We start from the raw sequence: 19,631 nt of genomic DNA on the forward strand, positions 1-19,631 counted from the left end.
CGGCCCTGTGACAGCCCTGCTGTCAGATGGAGAACTGGACGATGCGGACCCTGGGTCCGACATGATGACACCAGAGCGGGGAAATGACTCCAGCGTGGAGCTGGACAACTACCTCAGCCCCGGGAAGGTCCAGCAGTTTGCCGTCACCACGGGGATGCACGCAGCTACCCCACAGGAGCAAGACCAGAAGAAAATGGACACTGGTAACCCCATAAACTGGTAAAATGGGGTTTAAAATTGCCAGCATAAATGTGCGTAGCATTAAATCGGCTACGCGATGTGTTTCAACGCTGGCCTTCCTGGCCAACGTCAAAGCCGATGTCCTGTTTCTGCAGGAGTGTGGGATACCGCACCTCAGCAGTTACAGGAGATGGTCGAGCTTGTGGGCCCACGGGCCGTCAGTGTGGTCGGGGGCAACGATAGCCGCGCCTCCGGCCTGGGTATCCTGTTGCGGGGAAGCAACTTCACCATCTCCGAGGTTAAGGAGGTGGTGGGCGGGCGCTTCCTCGTCGCGGACGTTAAATACAGAAACGCTCCCATGAGACTAATCAACGTGTACGCCCCAGTGGGTAAGAGTGAACGGTTGGCCGTCCTGCAACAGCTTCCACTGCTGCTGGCTACGTCCAGGCCGGTCATTCTGGCCGGAGACTTCAACTGCATCATCGATGCAGATGGACGATCCAGCGGGGGGGACAGTAAACCGGATGCAACGTCCAGAGCCCTGATGGAAACAGTCAAAGACGCCAAGCTGCACGACGTCTTCAGCACCCCTGCAGATGGAGCGCAGCGTAGATACACCTGGTCACGGGCAGACGGGTCTATCCGCTCAAGGATAGATTACCTGTTTGTGTCCCGAACACTCTCTGTCAGATCCACCGACGCCAAGCCGGTGTTCTTCTCTGACCACTGCCTCCTGCTGGCCGACTGTCACCTACAGGACGAACAGCGGGCGGGCAAGGGAACATGGAAACTGAACACTAAGCTGTTGACCCTGGGAAACATCGAAGAGCTCAGGAGGGATTACGCAGGTTGGAGAACCGTGAAGCCCCTCTTTGAGTCTCCAGCGGACTGGTGGGAAACGGTAAAAGGGAACATCAAGAGGTTCTTTATCCTCAAAGGTGTCCAGGAGGCAAGAGAGAGGCGGGGAAAACTGTCCCAGCTCCAGGAAAGTATGCAGAACCTGCTCCTGCTGCAGACGATGGGGGTCGATGTCACGGAGGACCTCAAGGAGGTGAAGGGCCAGCAAGCCTCGCTCTTTGCCTCGGAGGCCTCCAGGATAATCTTCCGGTCCAGGGTTCGCTCGGTGGAGCAGGACGAGACGTGCTCACGTTTCTTCTTCCAGAAGGTGCACAGAGAGAGCTCCGTGCTCAGCAGCCTGAAGAAAGAAGATGGCTCGGTAACGTCATCTCAGGCTGACGTCATGAGGATCAGCAAATCCTTCTACGCCAGCCTGTATGACTCGAAGCCGACCGACAGCGCGGCCTCCCAGTCGTTCCTGTCCTCTATCACGGAGGTCCTAGATGACGGAACACGAGAGAGGCTGGACCAGCCGCTATCTCTGGATGAGCTGACCAAGCCCCTCGAGTCCTTCGAAAAGAATAAAACTCCCGGAAGCGACGGCTTACCGGTCGTGATTTATTCTGCTCTTTGGGACTTGATTGGCCAGGACCTGCTGGAGGTGTATGTCAGTATGCTTCGGGCAGGTACCATGAGTGAATCCATGAGGAAAGGCATCATCACCCTCGTCTACAAGCGGAAGGGGGAGAGGGAGGAAATTAGAAATTGGAGACCGATCTCACTGTTAAATGCAGACTACAAAATCTTGTCAAAGGTCATCGCCAACCGGGTCAGTTCTGCTCTGGGATCGGTGATCCACCCAGACCAAACCTGTGCTGTACCGGGCAGGAAGATCTCTGAGAGTCTTGCACTCCTCAGGGATACGATCGCCTACGTGCAGGACAGGGGGCTGGACACCTGCCTCATCAGCCTGGACCAGGAGAAAGCCTTTGACAGGATATCGCATACATATATGAGGGATGTCCTCTCCAAAATGGGCTTTGGGGAGGGAATCGGAAATTGGATCCCACTGCTCTACACCAACATTGTCAGTGCAGTCTCAATCAATGGGTGGGAATCAGATAGCTTCCCTGTAAGATCTGGAGTCAGGCAGGGATGCCCCCTCTCACCCGCCTTGTTTGTGTGTTGCATAGAGCCATTTGCCGAATCCTTCAGGAAGGATGCGAGCCTGAGAGGGGTGACTATTCCTGGCAGCGGGGGCCTGCAGGTTAAGGCCTCCCTGTACATGGATGACGTCGCTGTTTTCTGCTCGGATCCGCTGTCCGTGCACAGACTCGTGTGCATCTGTGACCAGTTCAAACGGGCCTCGGGGGCCAAGGTAAACCGAGGCAAGAGCGAGGCCATGCTCTTCGGGAACTGGGCCGACCAATCCTCTATCCCCTTCACCGTCAGGACTGACCACCTGAAGGTGCTGGGTATTTGGTTCGGGGGGGGGCTGGGGCGTGCGCCAAGACCTGGGCGGAGCGGATTAGGAAGATGAGACAGAAACTAGGCAGATGGGGGCAACGGTCGCTCTCCATCGCGGGAAAAAACCTGGTCATCAGGTGTCAGGTACTCTCAGTATTGCTATATGTGGCACAGGTCTGGCCTATCCCCAGGACCTGTGCCGCCGCAGTCACCCGGGTCATCTTCCAATTCATTTGGAGATCAAAGATGGACCGGGTCCGAAGAGACTCTATGTACAAAGACCGGTGCAATGGGGGAAAAAACACGCCCAATGCCACCCTCACCCTGATGGCCACCTTTGTGTGTGGCTGCATCAAGCTGTGCGTGGATCCCCTGTACGCAAACACCAAGTGTCACTACGTACTGAGGTTCTACCTGTCCCCGGTGTTGCGAAGGATGGGCCTGGCCTCGCTGCCACGGAACGCTCCGAGTAGTTGGACCGTTCCGTATCACCTGTCCTCCGTGGAGAAATTTATGAGGAAAAACACCTTTGACCACAAGTCCATCAGGAAGTGGTCAGCACGTAGCGTCCTTGAGACCCTTCGGGAAAAGGAGAGGGCGGATCCTGTCGAGTGGTTCCCTGAGCAGACTGTCAAAGCCATTTGGCAGAATGCCTCATCGCCACAACTTTCCAACAAGCACCAAGACGTGGCTTGGCTGGTGGTGAGAAGGGCTCTGCCTGTGAGATCCTTCATGCACGCCTGGACTCTCTGCCGCACCGCACGCTGCCCTCGAAGTGGCTGTGGTGGGGACGAGACTGTCACACACCTCTTTCTGGAAGATGATGGCTCGGTAACGTCATCTCAGGCTGACGTCATGAGGATCAGTAAATCCTTCTATGCCAGTCTGTATGGCTCGAAGCCAACCAACAGCGCGGCCTCCCAGTCGTTCCTGTCCTCTATCACGGAGGTCTTAGACGACAGAACACGCGAGAGGCCAGACCAGCCGCTCTCTCTGGACGAGCTGACCAAGGCCCTCAAGTCCTTTGAAAAGAATAAAACTCCCAGACGTGACGGCTTACCAGTCAACTCTATTCTACTCTGAGGGACTTGATTGGCCAGGACCTGCTGGAGGTGTATGTCAGTATGCTTCGGGCAGGTACCATGAGTGAATCCATGAGGAAAGGCATCATCACCCTCATCTACAAGCGGAAGGGGGGAGGGAGGAAATCAGAAATTGGAGACCAATCTCACTGTTGAATGCGGATTACAAAATTTTGTCAAAGGTTATCGCCAACCTGGTCAGGTCTGCTCTGGGGTCGGTGATTCACCCTGACCAAACCTGTGCTGTACCGTGCAGGAAGATTGCCGAGAGTCTCGCTCTCCTCAGGGATACGATCGCCTACGTGCAGGACAAAGGGTTGGACACCTGCCTCATCAACCTGGACCAGGAGAAAGCCTTTGACAGGATATCACACAAGTATATGAGAGATGTTGTCTCCAAAATGGGCTTTGGGGAGGGAATTTGCAATTCGATCAGATTGCTCTACACCAACATTGTCAGTGCGGTCTCAATGGGTGGGAATCAGATAGCTTCCCAGTCAGATCTGGAGTCAGGCAGGGCTGCCCTCTCTCTCCTGCCTTGTTTGTGTGCTGCATAGAGCCATTTGCCGAGTCCATCAGGACGGGTGCGAGCCTGAGAGGGGTGACTATTCCTGGCAGTGGGGGCCTACAAGTCAAGGCCTCCCTGTACATGGATGACGTCACCGTTGTCTGCTCGGATCCGCTGTCCATGCACAGACTCATGTGCATACGTGACCAGTTCGAATGGGCCTCGGGGGCCAAGGTAAACTGAGGCAAGAGCATAGGCCATGCTCTTCGGGAACTGGGCCAACCAATCCTCGATTCCCTTCACCATCAGGACTGACCACCTGAAGGTGCTGGGTATTTGGTTCGGGGGGCTGGGGCGTGCACCAAGTCTTGGGAGGAGCATATCAGCAAAGTGAGACAGAAACTGGGCAGATGGAAGCTACGGTCGCTCTCCATTGTGGGAAAAAACCTAGTCACAGCAGGTGTGATTGCTGTTAAAAGTGGCACAGGTTTGGCTTATTTCCAGAACCTGTGCAGCTGCAGTCACCTGGGTCATCTTCCATTTTATATGGAGATCAAAGATGGATCGGGTCTGAAGGGACTCGATGTATAAAGATTTGGGCAACGGGGGAAAAACACACCCAATGCCACGCTCACCCTGATGGCCACCTTTGTGTGTGGCCGCATCAAGCTGTGCGTGGATCCCCGGTACGCAAACACCAAATGTCACTACGGACTGAGGTTCTACCTGTCCCCGGTGTTGCGAAGGATGGGCCTGGCCTCGCTGCCGCGGAACGCTCCGAGTAGTTGGACCGTTCCGTATCACCTGTCCTTTGTGGAAAGGTTTATGAAGAAAAACACCTTTGACCACAAGTCCATCAGGAAGTGGTCAGCACGTAGTGTCCTTGAGACCCTTCAGGAAAAGGAGAGGGCGGATCCTATCGAGCGGTTCCCTGAGCAGACTGTCAAAGCCATTTGGCAGAATGCCTCATCGCCACAACTTTCCAACAAGCACCAAGACGTGGCTTGGCTGGTGGTGAGAAGGGCTCTGCCTGTGAGATCCTTTATGCACGCCTGGACTCTCTGCCGCACCGCACGCTGCCCTCGAAGTGGCTGCGGTGGGGACGAGACTGTCACATACCTCCTTCTGGAATGTGCCTACGCAGAAGAAGTCTGGAGGGGAATGCAGTGGTGTTTGTCGAGGTTCGTCCCGAGCAGCGCCATGACGTGGGACTCCGTGCTCTATGGTCTGTTCCCCAGGACACACACCAAGACGAACACCAACTGTGCCTTAGGAATTATCAACTCAGGGAAAGACGCTCTTTGGGCGGTCCGAAACGTGTTGATCTTCCAGCTGAAGGAGTTGACCCCGACTGAGTGTTGCAGACTGGAACATTCCAAGGTCCAGGACTACGTGGTGAGGGACACGCTGAAGCTTGGAGCAGCTGCCGCCAAGGCGCGGTGGGGAAAGACCACCTCTGCCTGCCTAAGAAGAACAGGGGGCCCACCCAGTCATTTGGGCTCCACTGATGCCTCAGCAGAAGAGCTGGATAGTCAATGTACAGACTTGTATATAGGAAAAATAAATTTCGATGTCTGTATGTAAAGCAATGTAATGTGTGCACAACAATGGCATGACCAATTGTATACAGATCCAAATAATTTTATGAATAAAGTATATTTTTGAAATATAAATAGCATGTAGCAACAAAGAGAAAAACCTGCTTTATTTAGTGCTTTTCATAACTACTGGGCTTCTCAAAAGGGTTTACAACTAATTAACTATTTTCAAGTGCACAGTGCTGTGATTGCAGGCGATTTGCATAAATAAATTCCAGCAGATAGCCACATATGATAATGATCTGTTAGATTAGATTAGATTAGATTGCAGTGTGGAAACAGACCCTTCGGCCCAACAAGTCCACACCGACCCACCGAAGTGCAACCCCCACCCATATCCCTACATTTACCCCTTACCTAACACTACAGGCAATTTAGCATGGCCAATTCACCTGACCTGCACATCTTTGGACTGTGGGAAACCGGAGCCCCCGGAGGAAACCCACGCAGACATGGGGAGAACATGCAAACTCCACACAGTCAGTCGCCTGAGTCGGGAATTGAACCTGGGTCTCTGGCGCTGTGAGGCAGCAGTGCTAACCACTGTGCCACCGTGCCGCCCACGGTGTTGTTTGATGTTTACTGAGGAACAAATACCTGTAAATTTAAAAACAACTTTCTAGGTCTTTGAAACAGTGCTCCGGCATTTTCTATCTCCACCTCAGAGAATGGATGGGACCTCTGTTTTATGTCTGAGCCATAAGACAAAACCACTGCCTTAATTAACCGATCTTCGAAGTAATCATGGGATATAAGGGAGAACAGAAAAATATCATTGAGGTGGAAGACCAGTCACAATCTCTCAATAACAGAGTGAAACTAAAAGGCCAAATGGACAGCTTACATTTTAAAAGCCTAATCCAACAACAGAGTCTAAATTGGCATACTTTCCGCATTCTTTCTTGAGAAGTAGATGTTACTGGCAAGATCAGTGTTCGTTATCCACTGTGGTTTTCTGGCTATTTCAGAGGGCAGTTGACTACCAATCATATCACTGTGGTTTTGTAGGAGCAGGAGGCTAGGCTAGCTAAAAGCAGACTTCCTTCCCTACAGGATAGTGAACTCAGTGAATTTTAATGACAATCAATGATCAATATCAAGATCATTATGACTAAGACTAGCTTTATATTACAGATATGTGGTCCATGGATGTAATGCCATTACCACAATACCACTATCTCCCTATCTTCCTGCGGTTGTCTGGCTGCAGCATATTATGATATATTGAGTGTCAGCAATTGAAATCTTTTCTGATGACCACAGAAATCTTTCAGAAGTCAAAAAATGAACACTGCTAACAAAGCTCATGTGCATGCAGAATTTGACTCTGGGGAGATTTTCATCTGTCCAGTAAAATAAAGAAATTGATGGAATTTAATTCAACAAAATATAAAGTAATCTCTTCAGTCATGTCACAAAATTTTTAAATACTTACATGCACCTTTGGAGTTGGAGGAAGACCATTGCTAATAGGTTTCTGTAAGGGGAAATAAGGGAAAGAAAAGTATATAAATACAGGTTAGGAATAAGAAAATAAAATTATTCCCTTGCAAAGTGATCAAAGTCATCAGTATTCAAAGACAGAAAGATTGTCAAACTTCTCATATTTCTGAACCAATTTTACTGCAAAGTCTAAAATTACAACTAACATTCAATCAAATCAGCTTAGTATTTTATAAGCTTTCTCCTGATCTATTGTTTTTCATCACTTCACGATGTCCCAATGTCATGAATGACATGCCATGTGACTGCCACAATGGTAAACTACCCTTCCTTATCCTTCACAAGTCTTTGACATAGTTGATCATATTACTTTCTTCCAAAGTTTCTTTACCCTGGCTCAACTGGATAGGTTTGCTTTCACCAGGATTCCATTTATACCTTCCCAGCCAAGACCACAGAATCACCAACAACAGCTTTTGTACTACTTCTGGCATTGTTATTTCTGCTGTCTTGAGAGATCTATCTCGTATCCAAACACCCTCAGCAACACCATCGCAACAAAAAAGTGCTGATTTCCATTTATAAGCAGGTGTAACACAGTCAACCTTATCATCTCTTCCGTTCCCCTCCCCACTGTTTCTAAATTGCAACTCGACCAAGCTTTGCAGATTGACACATCACAAGGTTCAGGACTACACACTCATCGACATACTAAAGTTTGGGGCAGATGTTACAGAATCACAATGAGAAAATGTTATCGTCCAAGGTTCTTTAGACATTTTGTAGCAAGTGGCTGAAAACTGTGGCAGTTCCTCAGGTAGTGCTTTACAAACACAGAAAAGGTGATAGTCCAATGGTATTACTACTTACTATGTAATACTGGATTAGTGGTGCTGGAAGAGCACAGCAGTTCAGGCAGCATCCAACGAGCAGCGAAATTGACGTTTCGGACAAAAGCCCTTCATTAGGAATAAAGGCAGTGAGCCAATAGCCTAGTGGTATAATCACTAAGCTAATAATTTAGAAATCTAGGTAATATTCTGGAGACCTGGATTTATATTCTGCCATGGCAGATAGTGGAATTTAAATTCAATAATAATCTGGAAATAAGAATCTAATGGTGACCTTGAAACCGTTGCCATTGTCAGGAAAAACTCATCTAGTTCACTTATATGCTTTTGGGAAGGAAATCTGCCTTCCCTAGCTGATCTGGCCTCGTGACTCCTCCACAATGATGTGGCTGACTCTGAACTGCCCTCTGGGCAATTAGGGATGGGCAATAAATACTGGCAAAGCTAGTGATACCCATGCCCCATTATTCCTCGCCTGTTAACCCAGAAACTCAGGTAATGTTCTGGGGGACCCGGGTTCAAATGACACCAAAGCAGATGCTGGAATGGGAATTCAATAAAAGAAATTAAATCTGGAATTAAGAGCTTACTAATGACTGTGAAACCACTGTCAATTATCTGAAAAACACATCTGGTTCATTCCTTTAGGGAGGCAATGAGTTGCAGGGAAAACCTGGAAAGGCCAGGGACACAGAAGTTGTACCAAATTTTACAGCAGGATATTGATCACAACAATAAATAAACATGACATGTTGTCCAACTGTCAGAGGGGAAAACAAATGGCAAGAAACTAGTGTTTGAGCATCCCCAAAAAGCTAGTAGGAGCTACAGACTGACAATTGATGAGTGTAGTTTTGGGACAGGTGGATAGGCAGGCTGTGTGCATGTAAAAAGGGTATCACTGTAGTGGGCTGGAATTTCAAATGTGCAAATTATAGTGCACAGTTGACAATCTAGTCAAAGTTTAAGCTGTATGGTACAATACTTCAAGTCCAAATCAAAATTACCATAATTGAAAGCCAAAATTTGTCCATCTTTACTAGGCCAGTTAACAGTAGATGACAGGCTGTTATGTATTTCACACGGGATGGCAATTGCAATAATTACAAATGCTACCAAACAGGTATGGAAAACAGCAAATGCTTTACCCCAAATAAAAAAAATAGCATTCCTGAACCAACCAATTACAGAGATAACTAGTGAAAGAAGTCAACCATAGAGCCCAGATAGGAAATGACACTTAAATGAAATGAATGCAGGAGGGAGAATTTCAAACAATTACATTCACATTTCACAGAAATAATAACACCAAAGTGACGTACATGTAAGAGGTATCCTTTCATGCTTTCCTTTCATTTTCTCTGAACAGGAAAAGGCTATACACTGCTATAATAAGAATTATATTTAAAAGGTTGAAAGTATAAAACTTTTAGCAACAGCAAATAACAGAAACTTTACAAAGTAAATTGAATGCTCACAGGGAGATCTTTTTTGTCTTTCCTTGGAGGAAGCCCTGGTGGATAACTACTTCTGTTTTCGTATAGTTGCTGAGGACTGCTGTCTTTCTCCCCATTCACCTGGATTGCGCTCACTCCATTTCCTAAACAGAAAAATGCATTATTTCAGCAAGCATGTTGACAGAATTGGTCCTGAAAACACTAAGGTTTAATGTTACATTGCAGAGGCAGCCTGAACCCTCCTAATTACAAACTTAAAAAGGGTGCCCTATGACAAGGTACTGTTTACCTTCCTGAGTGTCTACCTTATCACTGACAGGACCTTCAAAAACAAAAACCTATCAAGTAGTCCAGAAAAATGGAAAAGCTGAGACTCTCAACAATGATTAAGATGCGAATTGTCCAGTGTTAATGCTTCTGTTCTCATCTCTTTGGATGCTTTGTTGCCCCATTTCTTTCCCTAATTAGGAATTCAGGACATAATGCTGCTGCAAGAGACAAAAAAAAAATCTGCAGATGCTGGAATCCAAAACAGACAAGCAGGAGGCTGGAAGAACACTGCAAGTCAGGCAGCATCAAGAGGTGGAGAAGTCGATGTTTTGGGTGTAACCCTTCAAAATGTGACAGCAATCATACAGAAAAGCTAAAATTCAAAGATGGCTCAGCAATTTCCAGAACAGATTCACCATCACCAAAATGATGTCAACTAGATTAAAGCCCAAGGACTGGAAGTAGAAGGGGCAATGCTCTGTTCCCAACATCAAATGTATCAACATCCCAACATTTAACTCAGACTGAAAATAAACCAGTGGCTTCTGCAGCTGTGGGCAGATGCAAGACTGTGACCATGGAAAATAACATGGCCACATTTTATGGAACAAGAAAATTTGAATAGGTCAAAAAAATCTTCAAAAGGATAACTCTTCTGGGAGGCAAGTATAAACTTATGAGGTAGGGGAATGGGAACCACCACTTTAATCATCTTTTGGTTTTAAAAGTTAAAAATAAACATTTATATAACTGATTTGGATGTGAACATAGGAGATATAGTTAGTAAGCTTGCAGATGACACCAAAACTGGACAGCAAAGATTACCTCAGAGTACAACAGGATCTTGATCAGATGGGTCAATGGGCTGAGAAGTGGCAAATGGAGTTTAATTTAGAGAAATGTGAGGTGCTGCATTTTGGAAAAACAAATCAGAGCAGGACTATACACTTAATGGTGAGATCGTGGGGAATGTTGCTGAACAAAAGGACCCTGGAATGCAAGTTCATAGCTCCTTGAAAGTAGAGTCGCAGGTAGATAGGATAGTTGTGGTTCTGTTCGCCGAGCTGGGAATTTGTCTTGCAAACGTTTCGTCCCCTGTCTAGGTGACATCCTCAGTGCTTGGGAGCCTTCTGTGAAGCGCTTCTGTGCTGTTTCCTCCGGGATTTATAGTGGCCTGTCTCTGCCGCTTCCGGTTGTCAGTTCGAGCTGTCCACTGTAGTGGCCGGTATATTGGGTCCAGGTCGATGTGTTTGTTGATAGAATCTGTGGATGAGTGCCATGCCTCTAGGAATTCCCTGGCTGTTCTCTGTTTGGCTTGCCCTATAATGGTAGTGTTGTCCCAGTCGAATTCATGTTGCTTGTCGTCTGTGTGTGTGGCTACTAAGGATAGCTGGTCGTGTCGTTTCGTGGCTAGTTGGTGTTCGTGTATACGGATCGTTAACTGTCTTCCTGTTTGTCCGATGTAGTGTTTTCTGCAGTCCTTGCATGGGATTTTGTACACTACATTAGTTTTGATCATGTTGGGTATCGGGTCCTTTTGTTCTGGTGAGTTGTTGTCTGAGCATGGCTGTTGGTTTGTGTGCTGTTATGAGTCCTAGTGGTCGCAGTAGTCTGACTGTCAGTTCAGAAATGCTCCTGATGTATGGTAGTGTGGCTAGTCCTTTGGGTTGCGGCATGTCCTCGTTCCGTTGTCTTTCCCTTAGGAATCTGTTGATGAAATTGCGAGGGTATCCGTTTTTGGCAAATACTTTGTATAGGTGTTCCTCTTCCTCTTTTTGTAGTTCTGGTGTGCTGCAGTGTGTTGTGGCCCTTTTGAATAGTGTCCTGATGCAACTTCGTTTGTATGTGTTGGGGTGGTTGCTTTCATAGTTTAGGACTTGGTCTGTGTGTGTGGCTTTCCTGTAAACCTTTGTGGTGAATTCTCCATTCGGTGTTCTATAGGATAGTGAAGGCGGCGTTTGGTATGCATTCCTTTATTGGTCAGAGCATTGAGTATAGGAGTTGGGAGGTCATGTTGCAGCTGTATAGGACATTGGTCAGGCCATTTTTGGAATATTGCATGCAATTCTGGTCTCCCTCCTCTAGGATGGATGTTGTGAAGCATGAAAGGGTTCAGAAAAGATTGACAAGGATGTTGCCAGGGTTGGAGGATTTGAGCTATAGGGAGAGGCTAAACAGGCTGGGGCTGTTTTCCCTAGAGCATTGGAGGCTGAGGGGTGACCTAATAGGGATTTACAAAATTATGAGGGGCATGGATTGGATAAATAGACAAAGTCTTTTCCCTGGGGTTGGGGAGTCCAGAACTAGAGGGCATAGTTTAGGGTGAAAGGGGAAAAATTTAAAAGGGACTTAAGGGGCAACTTTTTCACGCTGAGGGTGGTACGTGTATGGAGTGAGCTACCAGAGGAAGTGGTGAAGGCTGGTACAATTACAACACTTAAAAGGCATTGATGAGTATACGAATATGAAGGGTTTAGAGTGATATGGGCCAAGTGCTGGCAAATAGGATTAGATTATGTTAGGATATCTGGTCGGCATGGATGTGTTGGACTGAAGAGTCTGTTTCTATATACATTTGGATTACTGTTTATGACATAACACATTTTGTGGATTAATGAGCTAAGTACAATTTATAAAATCCATTTGTTGTACCTTATAAATTTTTCTTCTTGTCTAAAAGTTTCGTATTATTTTCTTGCTTTTTTGTTCAAGTCTTAAAGACATATACTCCTTGCTGGGTTAACACTATGAATACCAGTCACATCCCATAACTAATCAAAATGATCATTGCATCCCACTCAGCTATTGCGCCTATCATCACCAAACTATATTGGCTCCCAGTCCACCAATATTTCAGTTAAAATATGTATTGTTATGTTCCATTAGATCTTTAACATCCTGTCAAGCTCCCAACCTCACAGAGAAACCTTGCACAGACTCCTGGCCTCGCTGTGAAGCCCAGTGTAGAATCTCAGTGAAGCTTGGGGCAGACTCAGCTGCTCCATCTGCTTTTATTTTTTTTCTCGGCTTTAGACTGACTGTAATGCTGAACTTTTAACTTTATTTTTCTAATTGATGCCTGAGATTCTTTACTTTGCACCTTAATACCTAATAGACTGTGCTGGAAATGGCGACTTTGTACCCTTTTCACTGTACTCATGTATCCCTGTACTTGAGCACAAGTGACAATAAAACCCAGTTCTAATTCTCTTCATAATTTAAAAATAAGGAGTTCCCAATTATGATGGAGGAGAGGACATTTTCCTGAGGGTTGTAAGTCTTTGGAATTCTCTTCTACTGAAAGCAGTGGAAATGGGAGTATTGAATTCCTTTAAGACAGAAGTACATCCTTTTTTAGTCAAAAATCCAAGGTTATTGTGGGTTGGCAGAAATGTGGAGTTGAGGTCAGGAGCAGACCAGACAGACCAAATGTTCTACTCCAGCTCCAATTTTATATGCTTGCATTCCTAACTTCTCTGCCTCAACAACTGTTTGAACTTTGAGTTCCTCCAACTTTAGCCTATTTAACATTCCAAGCTCCCTTTGCAGCTTCACCAGCAACATATTTCCAATCTCCTATGCCCCAACCTGTGAAATTACCTCCAAAAGCCAGTCTCCTCCTTCAAGTCCTTTAAACCCGATCACCTAGAGCAACATTTCAGGCAACCCCCCCCCTCAGAATCTCCTACATTTGTTCATTGTTGGACTTTGTCTGATTGTGCTTCTCTGAAGCACATTGTGTTCCTAATTAAAGTCATGACATTAATGTGAGTTGTTACTGAATTCTTAAATGGTGAGTGGTGATAAATGTTGCCCAATCTGCCCTCATTCAATATACAATGCATGCATCACCATGACATAAAACTCTCAAAGACTCAGATCGGAAATGAAAAATGATCACTTGGACAAGATATTAGAGAAGTTCACAGGTCTGGCAGCATCTGTATAAAGAAATCAAAATTTAACGTTTTGGGTCCGGTGACACTTCCTCAGAACGGATTGTAGCTAGGAAAATGTCTGTTTATATGCAGAAGATAGGATGGGAAGGGGTTAAGAAGTGAACAAAAGGTCGGGATACAGCCCAAAGAGAGAGCAGAACAATTGGACAGAAAAGTCAATAATGATCTGGCTGGGAGGGTGAATAGATATTAAATGGAGACTGTTAGTGGCTAACAATAGGTAATGGAAGACCAGGTGATAGCAAGACCTGATGTGTGGGGTAGGGGGCTAGGTCATGGGGAGTTTAGGCCCAAAGATTATTGAACTTGAGTGGCTGTTCTTCCAGCTTGTGCTGAGCTTTGTGCAGCACTGCAGCAAACATGAGACAGAGATGTTGCCTAGGGACCAAGGTGGTGCGTTAAAGCCGCAGGCAACTGGAAGGTCAGGGTCTTTTCTGCAAAGTTGTCACCCAGTCTATGCTTCGTTTCCCCAACGTAGAGGAGACCACATTGTGAGCAGCAAATGCAGTGGACTAGATTGTGAGAAACCCACGTAAAGTGCTGCTTTCCCTGGAAGATATATTTGGGCACTTGGATATAGACAAGGAAGGAGGTAAATGGGCATGTGTTACATCTTTGGCGGTTGTAAGGGAAGGTGCAATGGGGCTGTGAGGTGGTGTTGGGAAAGAAGGAATAGTGGGCCAGTGTGTTGTGGAGGAAACAGCCCCTGCAGAAGGAGAACCCTATCATTGTTGCAGGAGGGAACAGATGGGGTTAGGGCAGACGTGCCTGAGCTGGGTCAGACCCAGTTGAGGGCCCTGTTGACAATGGTGCTGGGGAATTCAAGGCTGAAGGTGGTGGACATTTTGGAGGCTCCCTTGTCGAAGTTGGCTTCACTGCAACATATGCGATGGAGACAGAGGAACTGGGTTAATGGAATGGATTCTTTGCAGGAAACAGGGTGCGAGGATGTATAGTCCAGGTAGCTGTGGGAGTCGATGGGTTTATAGTGGATATTAATGGTTAGTCTATCCCCAGAAATGGAAACAGATATGTCAAGGAAGGGAAGGGAGGAGTCAGGGATAGATCAGGTGAAAGTGAGGGTAGGGTGAAATTGGAAGCGAAATTGATGAACTTTTCCAATTCTAGATGAGAGGAGGAAGCAGCACTGATGATATCATCGATATATTGGAGAAAGAGTTCTAGCTGCGGGCCAGAGTAGGACTAGAACAAGGAATATTCTATGTATCCAGTGCTCCAGCAAAGCTCAGTACAAGCTAGAAGAACATCACCTCATTTTCTGCTTGGGGACCCTATATCCCTCCAGACTCAATATCAAGTTCAATAATTTTAGGGCCTGAATTTCCCCATGTCGTAGTCCCTCAACCACACACACTCCGCCTTTTTGGAGTCTGCCATTACTCACTACCTATTGTTATCCACTAACAGTCTCCATTAACAGCTATTCACCCTCCCAGCCAGATAGTTATCGAATCCTTTGTACGTGCAACTGTTCTTCTCTCTCTTTGGGTTCTATCCTCACCTATCGTTTACTCCTTAACCCCAACCCCCCCCGGCCCTATCATCTGCATACAAAACAACTTTCTCCTAGCATCAGTTCTAAGGAAGGGTCACCAGATCCAAAACTAAGTTGACTGAGTTCTCTTCACAAAAGCTGCCAGAATTGCTGAGTTTTTCCAGCAACTTCTGTTTTTGTTTCTGATTTACACCAACCACAATTCTTTGGGTTTTTATTAAGATATTAGAGAACTCTTGGCATCTGTAAAAATCACAGAACTCAGGAACCTCAAGACAGAATGGGGGAAATCAACTGGAAATAGATGATGATTTATATTCTAAATTAAGTTTAAAGAAAAACAGAACTGGTCTTTCAACCTTAAACTTTTTCCAGCATTATGTTGCTTTGAAAACAAATTGTCGAGTTATCCAAAGTTATTAAATTTCACACCCATGCTCATGGCAAATTAAAAGAAAGATGCTTGATACAATGGAAAGCTGAGATCAAAATGTTTCAGCTACGTCTATTTGTATTACATGAAGATGAATAACTGGCGAAAATTCAAACACTTTGCTGGTAATGGAAAAGTCTTACTCTCACCAGCCCTATCATGAGAGCCTTCTAGGCATCTCTTTCGTTGTTTAAAGACTCCTACTTAGTCTTCTATCTCACTGTCATTACCTAAGACACTGGTCCTGATATAACTACTGTTGGGAGGTAACCGTGGAGGGGGAGGTCTTGGTGGCACTTGTGTACTTGGCCGTGCAGGGCTGTCAGATGGACACCTCTTGATGGTGCCTTGATTCTCTTCCTCAGGATAACTGCTTTCTTGTGGTATGTAGATTGACTTTGGCTGAATATAATAAAAGAAAAATCATTTTTTAAAAGAAGACAGCAATTTCTGAAAGTTTCAAATCTATCAAATTTCTATAAGCCTGGCACTTGCTGATGTGATATTTTTACATTTAACTGTTTTCTCTCTTAACGTAAACAAAGAATGAATACAGGTTTCAAAATGACCCTCAGTTAATCAGTTTCTGCTAATTCTAAAGATTTTTAAGACAAATAATCAGTCAGTCATCCAGTGAGGTGATTAGAGCTATAAATTTATTGCTACATTTACCAGCTATTATCATTCACAAGACAACCATCATAGAATGCTCATGAGCTTGTGTTGAAAGCAAAAGACATCTGAAAAATTTAGCTGACGATAACAGATTTTAAAAATTCTTTCATTAGATGGGAGTGAAATTGGCAACCTGCTCTTTTACCAATTGTTGAAATGACCGGTCCAATTCAGTTTCTGGTTGCTGACAAGATCCCAGGATGTTGACAGTGAGGTATTCAGGATGGCAATACCATTGATTGTCATGGAGAAATGGTTACATTTTCTATTGCTGAAGATGGACATTGCCTGTCACTTGTATGATACAAATATTACTTGCCACTGAACAACCCAAGCCTGAATGTTCTCAAAGTCTTAAAGATGTTTTAGCATGTCTGGAGTTACAAAAGACATTTAACATTATGCAGTCATCCGTGTACACCACCATTTATGATCTTATGATGGAATAAATTTCACTGATGTAATAGCTGAAGGTGACTGGGCTCAGGATACTACCTTGAGAGATTCTTGCAGCATCAGCCTTTCAACTGAGATGACTGGCCTCATAACAATCACAACCATATTCCTTTGTGCTCGGCTGATATTCAAACCAGCTGAGAGATTTCTCCTTTGTCACCAGTTTTGTTAAGGCTCCTTGATATCATACTCAGTCAAATGCTGCCTGACAGTCAAGGACTTTCACTCTCATCTCACCTCTCAAGTTTAGTTTCTTTGCCCACTCTTCAACCACAACTGTAAGAATGTCAGAAGCCTTGAGGCTTGGTGGAATCCAACCAATAGCCAGTGAGCAGGTTATTGCTGAATAAATGACACTCGATAGCATTGTCAAAAGACTCTTCCCATCACTTTACTGGCAATCAACTATAGACTGATGAGGCAATAACTAGTTGTATTGGATTAGTCTCATTGTTTGTGGACAGAACATACCTGGTCAATTTTCCATATCACTAAGTAGATGTCACTGTTATAGCTTTTCTCCACCAGCATGGCTACGGGTACAGCTAGTTCAATCAATTTCTACATATTAAAAATATTAAGGGATACAGGGATTGTGCATGAAAATGTTGTCATAGTAGATCAGCCATGACCTCAGTGAAGAGCAGAGCAAGCTTGAAGAGTCAAGTGGGCTTCTCCTGCTCCTGTTTCTTAGTTTCTTCTGCAGGAATGTTGTCAAGAGTTTGCAGTTTCCTGATAGAGGTGTAGGCCTGTTTGTTGATTTAAGGTTAATCAAATTAACTTGAACTGGTGATCTCAGAAGATGACAAAGAGAGATTATCTACTCATTACTTCTGGCTAAAGAAAGCAGCTAATACTTCAACCTGGTCTGTTACAATTTGTACAAGCTCTTCCATCAATAAGGCTGGATAAATTTGTGAAGCTTCCTTCTCCAGTTTTTGCCACCATTTACAATCATAGGGGGCAAAACTGCAGAGTTTTGATCTGATGTATTGGAGAAGGATTGCTTCTTGTGCATGCTGAATTTGCTGTTGGCATGCAAGTGGTTCTGTGCTGTAGCTTCACTAACACCTCATTTTTAGGCATGCCTGCTGCTGCTCCAGCATGCTCTCCTGTACTCTTCATTGAAACAGAGGTGATCCTTGGTTTGATGGTAATGAGAAAGCAAGGGATATCATTGGGTACAAGATTAATGCTTTGTTTGAATACAATTCTGCTGCTGACCTACAGCACCTAACAATGCTCAGCTGAGTTCGTAGATCTGTTCTGAATCAATCCCATTGCAGCATACAACACAAAATTACCATTCTGTTCATGTGTTTTTCAAGCTTAATTGCCAACTAAGAGCTAACGCTCATACAATGATTCAAAGGCTCAAATGAATCATTATTCGTGAGGCTGAATTATACACACCAAATAATTTTGAGTTTGGTCTATGCTTAATCAGCTACCCTCAATTAATCCTGACCTCAATATCCCAAACAATGAGTAAACAAAAGCAACCAATAGTCTACTCTTGATTTCTATCTGGCATTCTGGCATAATTCCAGACATTGTGGCATTGCAGTAACTGACTTTACACATTAAGTATACTTGAGCAAAATAAAATCTGGCTGGCATTCCAATTTACTAAGTGAAGGAGTGCTGGACAACCAACATCAACCTTCAGATGAGCTATAAAATCCTATCACACGAAGGCCATCACCCCCAAGGCATGCCCGTACTCAGATAGATGTAAAATATCACATGCCACGGTTTCAAAGAACAGAAGTGGAGTTCTTCCCAATATCCCGGCCAATAGTTACCTTTCAATCAACATCATAAAAAGATTTGTAATTAATTATTATCACATTGCTGCTTTTGGAAGTATGTTGCGTTCAAACTGGGTGTTATGTTCCTATGTCACAATTAGCACGCTTCAAAGGTATTGCATTGGCTATAAAGTGCTTTGAATGTCCTGAGATCATGAAAGAAATGGCATTGATGCATGTTGTTTTCTTAAGTGAACTGTGAACATTCTGCCACTACTTAATAAAACCATCGACATTCATTACACTTTAAATACTGTTATAAAGTGATTGAACAAGCAACCAAGTTGGTTAAAGCCTAGTCATGGAACTAATGAAGAATCTGAGAAACTAGGGCAGAAATGGCAAATGAGTGTGAAAGCATATGCAACTGCAAAAATGAGTGCGCACAAGAAATGGGGTATGCAAGTTTACATGCTAGAATGAAAATATGGAGTGTAAATGAGCATATGCAAGGCAGCATATTGGAGGCAGTTGGTAAGTGTGACAAAGAAAGCAGCAGCATGCATAACTACAAAATAAAGTGACACACAAATTCGAGAGATAAGCATGTAGAGTGAATAGGCGCACTAGAGTACAGAAATAAAAATGTGCAAGAATAAATTTGCATATGCAGAAAATGCAAGTCCAAATGGACAAAAGACTACATGCACATAAACAACATTAGGAGAATCTACATATATGGAAGGACACGAGGACAGGATAGAATTGTTCCTATTGCCAGAATTTAGGCTCAAATGCGAAAGATATTAAATAAGGCCAAGATATCAAAGTATACTAATGTGGTTATGCAATTATACCAACAATAATTCATATTCTAAGAATAGGCAAGAGATAATTTTAAAAAGTGAAAACGATTCAAAAACTCAATTTACTTACTTTGTAGTAAACAAGGAACGAACAGTTTTCAATTTTCTGCTATCTTCATGTAAAATGATTTTTATAAGCCTTGTTTTTAGTGCTGAAAAACCTACAGTGGCAGCATTACCTTTCATTTTTATATTTTCTCTGGCTGAACCATTCAATAATTGTACCAAGATTTCATAAAGTTAAAAAAGGGAGTGTAATCCTGGTAACTCTCAGTATTGGAA

At 44.6% G+C, this 19,631-nt stretch overlaps 1 protein-coding gene across 7 annotated transcripts in view; it reads right to left on the bottom strand.

Moving 5' to 3' along the window:
* LOC140483193 (mitogen-activated protein kinase kinase kinase kinase 3) overlaps nt 1-19,631 on the bottom strand; it is a 308,564-nt gene that overhangs the window by 55,374 nt on the left and 233,559 nt on the right. For all 7 annotated transcript variants that reach the window (XM_072581251.1, XM_072581249.1, XM_072581248.1 and 4 more), the window contains 3 exons: nt 15,832-16,003; nt 9,445-9,566; nt 7,108-7,149 (listed from right to left, as the gene is read on the bottom strand). In XM_072581251.1, the coding sequence (XP_072437352.1) occupies nt 7,108-7,149; nt 9,445-9,566; nt 15,832-16,003 (336 nt within the window). The remainder of the gene's footprint in view (nt 1-7,107; nt 7,150-9,444; nt 9,567-15,831; nt 16,004-19,631) is intronic.

This window comes from Chiloscyllium punctatum, chromosome 11 (genome assembly GCF_047496795.1).
Source record: "Chiloscyllium punctatum isolate Juve2018m chromosome 11, sChiPun1.3, whole genome shotgun sequence".
In the NCBI taxonomy this organism is placed as follows: Eukaryota; Metazoa; Chordata; class Chondrichthyes; order Orectolobiformes; family Hemiscylliidae; genus Chiloscyllium; species Chiloscyllium punctatum.